This window comes from Limulus polyphemus, unplaced genomic scaffold (assembly GCF_000517525.1).
Source record: "Limulus polyphemus unplaced genomic scaffold, Limulus_polyphemus-2.1.2 Scaffold918, whole genome shotgun sequence".
NCBI lineage: Eukaryota > Metazoa > Arthropoda > Merostomata > Xiphosura > Limulidae > Limulus > Limulus polyphemus.
In genome coordinates, this window is record NW_013666528.1 from 367,368 (window position 1) to 377,684 (window position 10,317).

Here is a 10,317-nt window from a genome sequence, read left to right on the forward strand (position 1 = left end):
CCGACTGTTAGGGTCAACCAAATTTACAGTTATGGAGTGTGTGTGTGTGTGTGTAGTATATATAGCTCCATATATATTAAGAGTCAAAATAGGGATGCTTGTGGAAATAATGTCAATACTATGTCTTAAACTTTAATCTTGTTTGTTTACTTTTTTGCAATTGCATTTTCACTTTAAGCTATCTATCTTGTTTCTGTAATTTTTGAAGACCCATATTTACCCTCCTTTTAAAATTTACAATTTTTCATAACCTTGTAAAATCAGATACTTCCAGCAACATGAAAAAAAAATTAACCCTATTCACATTGGGGATCAATGTGTGCAGAGTACCTTTCAACATGGTATTATGTATTTGATATCAGTTATCAACTGTTTTAATCCACATTGCTGATCTAGTAACGGGTCAAGCTAGAGAAGAGTATTTACAAGGTACAATATTCAGGGATGCTGAAAAAACTGATATGCATTTGATAGGTTGTAGAAGTTATGCAAAGTCAAATGTATGATGGACAAAAGTATCTTTATTCTTCACATGAACTTTACTTTGCACTCTAACATGTCACGGTCTGAGTCAGACTGATTTCAATTCACAAACACATCTTGAGTACAAATGCTTTTATAACACATCTGATTTTTTGTGTACAACAAACTTGTTTATTTCATTAAAAGCTTGCCTCATTCTGTGTAAATACACATAGCAAATTTGGAAGTATAGTCAACATTTCTTCTCCAACATGGATTCAATCAAATAATTCAACCTCATGTACATTTGGTTAATATTTTTCAAAATTTCTGCTGTCTGTATCCATGGTAGTCAGAATTGCTGATACCATTATTTTCCAACAGTACCACTATCAGCACCAATACCAATATGAAAATCAGTAGAACCCTACTTCTATGAGTCACAAAAAAATACCATTGGCAGTTAATCCACTAACTACTTCTGGGTATTCCTATCCATTTTGTGTAGACTGATTTCACCATATTTTGTGTTCAGTTCTTTTCACTAAGTATAGTAACAGACAAAAAGATATAACTTACTCAATATGATGCAATATAGGGAATGCCATATAAACAATTCATATTCAAAATTGGTTTTAAATCTGTCCATCCGTAGACATGGTTAAGTAAAACTAAATTGTTTTCCATTTTGGATGTGCTAAAAGTACTTCAATGGGTTTGGATACTTAACTGTTATTTGTTTTTGAGGAATAATGTACTGAAATTTCATTAAAATTAGCCAAGTAATTTTTTTATATTTTTGTTAATACATTTATGCTAGAACTTTTCAAAACATTCAGTGGTACGGTGGCAGTCTTCCATGTTACTTATAATTGGTTTAAACTATTTTACTTCAAAATATGTACACTTATAAGAAGAAGAATCAATAAACCATTACATGTTTAAGTTAGGTCATACATAATTAAAATTCATATAACAAATTAGGCCTACTTAGATCCATGGTTGCAGATTAGTTCAACAAATGTGCACAATATATGAAAAGCATTTGGTTGTGACCAGAAATTTTACTGTAGAGCCTATAGGAGCATTCATATGTCAGTATCTTTAACCTTAAATTTCAGTAAATCACTTGGATCTGTCTGAGTACCGTATCAGTGTACATTAAACAAAAAAGGTTTATGCAAATTATTTCTTATGCTAGCATTACATTCACAGAGATTGGTGTGCTGTTTTTTATTAACTGCTGTAAAGACTGGATTAAAACAAGTTTTTGTTTAATTACACCCCTCAACCCACAGTCCTTCATATATCTAGAAGGTTTAGAGTCTGTGCCCTAAAGACTTTGGACATTCTGTTACACTGCTTAGATCCCAGCTGCAGTGACATAATCTTAAAGATTTGTTATGCCTACTTTTGCACTTTGTAAAATGCTTCTTCATTCATGTAATATTGTTTCTTCAAACATTATCCTTACTGATCACTTTGAAGTTCTCCCGTTTCTTCTTGATATAATACCAGATCCCTCTCACTGGCCATTATTGCACTAATTATACTCTTCAGTCAAACACATTATATAGTGTTTGTTGCTTCCAAAATATGTGAAAAACATCAGAAATGAACTATAAATTTCTGATGTATGAAATAGCTACAAATTGTTTCAACTTTGCAATATTCACACTTACACATGCAGTACTAAACTAAAACATTTTTGACTGTCATTTGTAAAGAAAGATAGTAACCTCAGCAATTAGAGTTTAGTTTACAGTGTTTTTCCTTATCTATGCTTAGTACTTAAACTGTTTGTGTCGATAAAACTATTTCCTGTGGGAAGAACATAATTTTTTTTCCTATCTTTCTTTTACATGTACATAAGTATCCACAATTTGGTGTTGCATCATTTCATATTTCTCTATATATCTGTTTGTTTCATATCTGTTTGATCCATTCATTCAAGATATCTTGTTATAATGACTGTTGTCTGTTATTTATATTTTTGTGTTATGATCAGGCTGCATTGTTCTGTCTCTTTTAAGATAAACATTACCATTAAAAGTGAAGGCTAATAACTGAAATATGTAAAACATATACAAGTTAATCATGTTGAACTTATCTGAACTAAGTTGTGTTTATAAATGTTTAGATATACTGAAACATATTATCCTTTTTACAGTGAGGTGTGCATGTGCTTCTAAGTAGTATCTTTGATCCTGTTTGATATTATTACTGATCTTCTCATCTCTTTAGTTAGTCTAGTTATCTGACTTTTATGAAGAACCACATTTCATCTGAATCAACATACTACATGGGAAATTAATGTTAACAAGTTATAACTCAGTTGGGTTTTTATCTCCAGTATTTTTCTTATTATATATCAGTTAGACTGAAATGGCTCTTTAAGAGGAGTCGAAAGCTTGTTCAATATATGTTAAACTTGGAGTTAAAAGACATGATTTAGATATTTTTAACCACATTAACACTCTATGCATGGCATCAGTCCATTGGACCGACTGTTGTGTGTATGAAGCTATACATAGTAATATTTACTACAATTCTGAATTTAGTATACATGTCTTCACAATTTGGAAAGTTTGTAATAAGCATTGCAAGTCTGTTGTATATAAAAAAACTAGTCTGAATGCATATGATTTTCATATTAAGCATAAAAACAATTTTTTTTTTCTTTTTACAGTTTTCACATTTCACTTGCATTTTTTTTTATAAAACTTCATATTTTATTTGATGCATATTTCTTAAATTTCAACTGTTAATTTTCTCACATCTGTTTTTTTTATAAATTTATGGTCTTATTGTTGTACTTAGAACCTACTTGAGCACTAATTGTCTTGTCAAAAATAATAACCACAGCAGGAGGTAATTAGCATGTGTTTTAAATATCAAAACCGAAGTAAGTAACTGACATGATATTTGTGAGTGTAAATCATAATTGAGATAGGTCTCAATCTTTCACCATTTTAGAACACAAAACATATATATTGGGCACTATAACACGAAGCCCCAAAACCACTGTAAATTAACTGACTTTATAACTAAGCTACAAATAAGGTAAATAAATTTGTTAGCCCCTCGGAGCTCAACAGTAATCACACACAAAACATATGAGGCAAACTGTCTACACTGCTTGGCTTTTCTCTTATCAAGAAGTAGGAGTGGCTCTTTATCTGCTTGACATGCCAGTCTGCAATAGAATTGCTCAAATCTTAAAATGTAATTAGTTTTCCTGGTCTCCACCATTTTCTGGATAGAGCAGCTGCTGTTTTAATTTTGCAGGCTCTGAAATAAAATTCTTTTGAATCTTTGACTGTTTGTGACTTAAAATGTTTCTTGTAAGATGAAGTTCATGCTTTGACTAGTTTCTGCTCATCATTGAATATTAATTTTTTCAAGAAAGTAAGTTACAAATATTTCCAAATTCTTACTTTTTTGTGCTTTGAATTTACAGGTAACTTAATTTTCCATTAATATCGGAATATTCAGTTAAGTTTTAAAATAAGACATAACATTGCATCAAGATTGCCACTGGCCTAAAACTATACAGAATATATCTTCACATGTCGGTAAACCTTCGTAAAATGGGCTAATTCTTTCATTATTAAATATAAAAAAGGTTAATGTTTTTAAGATGTGGGAAGGATTTTGAAAAGTGTTAAGTATTCCTTACCTCATTAGGTTTCTGTTTTGTTACAGGAGTTGAAGAAGCACAATGTTAAGGATGTCGTGAGAGTTTGTGAAGCCACCTATAAAACTGATTTGTTGGAACAAGAGGACATTAATGTACACGTAAGTTGAATTAAGTTAATTTGTAATATAATGTGGTCTATAGTGCTCATTTTCCATTATTGAACTGTATTACTCCATATTATAAATGTTAATGTTAGGCATGTGGCCATTTAATGTGCTCAAGTCATCCTGTAGTTCAACTTATGTCAAAGAACTCTCAAACTGTGTAAATTACAATTGCACATTCCCAAGAAAACTTCAGTCTCCATACATTTTGTTTAAAGTTTCTAAATTTCAGATGTTTTCAAGTAGCTGTGAGTGATATAATGTGCAGTTAACATTTTAAATTTTTGGCAAAATTGCATTAGATTTTATAGGGTTGGGCCTAAGGTATACTCATATTAATATCCTAAACAAACAAAAAAATTTTAATGCACTTTGACCTTTATATTTCAGTTTACTTACTTTAAAAGCCGAAAATTTTCTACAGAGTTGTGGCCATTTCAAGAAATCATATTTGAGCTATTTGTTATAAGGCATTAATTGTAAGAGTGTACAACTACAGTACTTGAAAAATATTCCTCATATCCAACAAAAATAGAAATAGGTTCTTTAAATTTTTATCCATTTGATACAAAAGTTGGCTCTTAGTTGTTCAAGGTGAATAGTTAATATAACTAAAATTTTAAACAGTAATATCTTTGTTTTGAAACTTAATCAAATAAAGTGTTGAGTGTGGGCTTACAGACAAGATGATTCTACATAATTTAGTTAGCATAGCTTTTCTTCCTTGTTTTATGTATTTGTGCAATACGTGGTCAGTTGTTTAATTCTGAGTATTGATGTTAATTATTGAAATTATCATAGTGATAAATAGTTCAGTGAAATCTTATTGTTTCTTTTTAGTAATCTTGCTAAATTGGCAAATCAATGGTCCATATTGGGCATAAAGGATGTCCTTATAGATCAAACTGGAATTAAACCAATTTATTTGTTATAATGTGTGTGTAACTAAGGGTTTTCTGTCATAGTTGTGCTTGTAGGGCATGAACTTATTGGTGAAACTCTGAAAGATTAATACTTGGTCGATTTAGTTGTGCATAAAGGCCAAGATTAGTTCCAAATCGAAATAAATTTATTGATTTATTGTTTTCTTGCATAGTTGTTCAAGAGACCTGAAGATTATTAATCAGTACCACATACAGTACAAAGTGTTTGCTTTTTTTATTCCAAGCAGGACTACATTGGAGATCTTGAATCTTAGTTATACATATATAAAAATAATCCCAGTGGTAAAGTCACACTCAAAGTAACTTCAATATATTATTTTTCCTTTTTTTTTTTTCTTTCATACCGTCTATAATCAGCTGCTACACCTTGCATACTGACTATTCATAATGATCCTAAAAACAGTCATACTACTTCTAATAATCTTTATTTTTTGTTCATCCACTCCTGAATAAATTACAATTTCAGGCTTTGGAAGAAAAGTTAAAATACACAAATATCATGTTCCAGCAGAGGCAGAGCTACTTATTGTTTATTAACCATCGCGGTCGGTCCAGCAGGGGTGGAGCTACCTGTTGTTTATTAACCATTGCGGTCCAGCAGGGGTGGAGCTACCTGTTGTTTATTAACCATTGCGGTCCAGCAGGGGTGGAGCTACCTGTTGTTTATTAACCATCGCGGTCCAGCAGGGGTGGAGCTACCTGTTGTTTATTTCTTCTTCTTGCTCATTCAGTGCCAAATTTGAGAAATGTGTAGATATTGCACTCTGTCTGTGCATTGAGGATAAACTTGTATTCAGAGGTAAAGGCTAAATTTACTCTTATTATTAAACTTGATCAGGTGAAAATTTTAAATTAAAACTTTTCATTATTAAATTTGCTTTTAATGTCAAGTAATTTCCTAGTTAAGGCATTTCCCATGTGAAAGAGGAAATTTGCTGGGCATTTGTGTACATGTTGGATGCTGTATTTATTAATGTTAATGTACTTTTTTTTTCCCATATACAGCTAAAATGTTAAGTGAGCTAACAAGTGACAGTGGTACTTCATGTTCATTTTTTTATTACCTGTGACTCACTACAAACTTTTATGAAGTAAACAAAAATTAGTTGGCAATATACATTGTATTTTTAATTTAGCTATTTTAACACAAAGTGTTATTTTTGTTGTTTATTATGTTATTCTAATGACTGAATTACTGAGATAAATTCTACATTTATGAAATCTCGGTAAGTTCTAACCTTTGGTTCAAATAAACATTGTTGTAAATCGATACCTCACTACTCCAAAGGCTTGGTTTGGTCTGATATCTCATTGGTGGTAGTTTCCAGGCTCGTTGATAAGGAGTGGAATTCTCTGGCTCACAGACACACCCCCAATGAAAGAATAGACCATTCCACAGTTTTACTTGTTGTTAAACAGAAGTTTAAACAACTCTATTCAACATTGTTGTAAATGTTCTTACCTGATCAAGCTTTAATTGTAATTTGTTTCCATGTATTTGACCTTCTGTACTTTATGCAATACACCTGAAAATGTAACTACAGTCATAGGTAACAATTTATTCAATTGTTTTTTCACACCCATACATCTTCATGACGTAAGTTACGTAAGTTACGTATATGATGTATATTATTATGCAATGTGTACCTGACTTCATTTTATCATACTTTTTGCTTGAATTCCATTAATTAACAGTTACTGTAAGTTCACTAGTTATTTATTGCATTGCATATATTTTTGAGTCATTCCTTTTTTGTTTGTTTTGTTTTGTGGTAATGTATATAATTTTGTGATGCATGAATTTTGAGTTTAAATAATTTATTGTATTATGTATATTTTTATTATAACTACAACTTTATTTATTAATCATATTGTTTTCATCTTTATGTTACATATACCACAGAATTCAGCTAATTCTTAATTTAGGTGTTGCTAAATATCTTGTAGTTAAACCTTTAAGACACTGAAATATTTACAGAATACACAATTTGATGTATATTTATATATATATCTCCATATTACTATATGTTGCCCTAACCAAACTTTATATGCTAAATATATTTTTTTTTATATCCCCTTCCCAACACTTATTACTTAGAAAGTGAATGAGCATTTGAAAATATTACATTAGGAAACCTTAGCTTAATTTTATAAATGTTGAAAAAGTGCTGGAGTCCTAAAAAGAAGGATGATTTCTATCATCACAAAAATTTTTTGTTGGTAAAAGTAACAATGTTTGATATTGAAGATTAGTATATAAGATTGACTATTGGAATTTTAGAAGAGAATAGTGGGTATTAATAATATCCAAAATGTTCTTGAAGCTCTACAGAAGCTCTAAAAGAAAGATTAACTCATGAAGCTTTAAAAATATAAATGACCGTGAAACAGATTGGTTGTCGAAGCTCTAATACTTGATTGTTGATACTAAAATAAAGGCTAGCTGTCAAAGCTTTAGAAAACAGGTTGACTGTTAAAGGTAAAAAAAAATTGACTATAGAAACTCTTGGCATTTTAAGGGCTAAAAACAATTTGACAATTGAAACTCTTAAGAGAATAAATGATTACTGAAGGTAAATGAAAGGACTATTTACTTTATAATCAGTATCAACAGGACAGGCATTTAGATGACAATATGTTGTATTTTTTCCATTATATATAATATTAAGAATTTGATAAATTTTTTTTTTTTCCCTTAGGATTGGCAGTTTGATGATGGCTCACCTCCACCAGCTAAAATAGTAGAAGACTGGTTTAACTTATTGAAAACTAGATTCAGAGAAGACACAGATAGCTGTGTGGCTGTACACTGTGTAGCTGGCTTAGGAAGGTGAGACTAATTACTACTTGAAATATGTCTCTCGTATTGACATTTTTTTATATGGATTCTCCTTGTTAAACTGATTTACAGAATTAACAATATTTTTAATACTGACATGAAAACCCAAGTGATTGTGTGGCTACCTATTGTTAAGTGGATTTAGAAAGTTATGGGTATTTAATATTGTACCGAAGTGACCTTGTATTATACTCATTAGTATTTTGACTTTTCATCATTAAGACAATATACAAAGTGAAGAATATATAACCCTCTGGATAGAGGTAAATAAAAAAAAAAATAGTGTACATGTGACCACCTTTTTTTACAGAATTGCATTTAAAATTTAACTAAACTACTTTATTATCAATGTATGTCAATAAACTTGGCCTTGAAAAATGGTTAATAAATCAAATTTTAATGTAATAAAAGTTTTAATTTCAAAAGGAAATATTTAGATAAATTCTCAATTTTCACATTTCTGTAATTACATGACACTTGTTTGTTCTGAATTGCATAATTTAGATAATATTTCTTCTCCTTTCTGAGCTTTTTTACAAACTTGTAGATATTGCTAAGACTTAACCCTTTCACAAAAGTATCCATGAGGGGTAATTATACTATGATTTTTGATAAGATATGCATATCTATACAAACTTTTGCAGGTTATTGGTAAACATTACAAGGTTTTTGTACACAAAATATCAGGTTTTTAAATTAAGTATTAAGATTTTTTAATTAAAGATTTTCTCATAAACCTTTTTCTTTCAGAATGTTGACTATACAACATGCAAAACAATTTTGATTTTAAGATTAAAAATACTTTAATGCATTAAAACATTTTCAAATTTCACATGCAAAATCTTTATAATCTCCAGGTAATTATCAAATTTTTTTAGAAAACCTTTATTTGTTATTTTCACTACTGTATTTCTGTATAGGTTGGTTTGATTTGACTGACTTCGTAACCTCAATAAAAAAAATTAGGAAAAAATATAAATTATGCATTTTTCATTCTAGAATGACTACAGATTATAACACAAAAACACAAATGTTTAGTGCAAATAGCTTAAATCTCATAACATTATATATTTATTAGTTATTTTATATTGACCTTCCAACCATGCGTGGCTAACAATACAGAATTTACAATGATGCAGAGCACGTGCACTCATGTTACCGTATATCAAATAATATATAACAAAGTGACCATTGAAGGATGTGAAAAGAAAAATTTTTTATGTTTAATATATGCATTTTAAAATCATAAATTACTGTATTGATACCATAGAATTCCACTATAATTTACCAAGCGTAGTAACTAAGCTATATTTGGGTCTACAAAAATATGAAATTTCAAGCTCACTAAAGACTTACCTCATCGTTTGAAATCTTGTGTGAAATAAATTCAATTAACAGAATAACATATCAAAATGGCTGAGAAAACCACTAGGGAGACAATCTAAGCTTTCGATTGGTTATTCAGGTCATATATAAAAGTAACTGTATATAAGGGACCGTTTTCAAAAGTGGAAAGAAGTGGGTGAGCAGCCACTGTTTTTGATTTAGTACCTGAGCGATATCTTGGCAAATAGAAAAGATAAGAGATTCTTATTGGATATTATAGCTTGTCAACATTGGAAGTTTGAGTTCCTAGTTCATATGAAACTGTAGATTTTATATTTTGACGTCACAAATATCTAATTTGAACCAGTGCTGCATTCATCATACCACGTGACACACAAAAATTGATATTTAGCTGTGTTTTTTAATATTTACTTTAAAGTTAAGAAATTAACTAATGTACAATACTAAAATTTGAATTAACATGATTTCATAAAAGTTAACTCTAGTTCTTTTGTCTATGTAGGCTTTCATAAAAAATGTTCAGTATATATCTATATAAATATGATAGTACTCTCTGTTATATATATATCCAGCCATCCATGTGACTTCTTTCCAAGGTGTGGATGGATCTTCACCAAAATTGGTTTGCAGGCTCATTAGGTCCATGAAGGGGTACATACAAATTTTCAGTTTTGCATTTTGTGGTTTTTATGGGCATTTTTTACCACTACTTTGCTCCCTGTATATGGGATTTTCACTAAATTTGGTATGGAGGTTCATTGTGTCCATGGGGAGATATATACAAACTTTCAGTTTTGTGGTTTTTATGCCCATTTTTGCATTTGCTTCCACTACTTTGACCCCTGTTTATGGATCATCACCAAATTTGGTATGAAAGTTTGTTGGGTCCATGGGAAGATACATACAGACTTTCAGTTTTGC

At 30.2% G+C, this 10,317-nt stretch overlaps 1 protein-coding gene across 4 annotated transcripts in view; it reads left to right on the forward strand.

Annotated features, from left to right (window-relative positions):
* Positions 1 to 10,317, forward strand: part of LOC106461230 (protein tyrosine phosphatase type IVA 2-like) — a 35,728-nt gene that overhangs the window by 21,807 nt on the left and 3,604 nt on the right. For all 4 annotated transcript variants that reach the window (XM_022388094.1, XM_022388093.1, XM_013921032.2 and 1 more), the window contains exons 3-4: positions 4,168 to 4,260; positions 7,910 to 8,040. In XM_022388094.1, the coding sequence (XP_022243802.1) occupies positions 4,168 to 4,260; positions 7,910 to 8,040 (224 nt within the window). The remainder of the gene's footprint in view (positions 1 to 4,167; positions 4,261 to 7,909; positions 8,041 to 10,317) is intronic.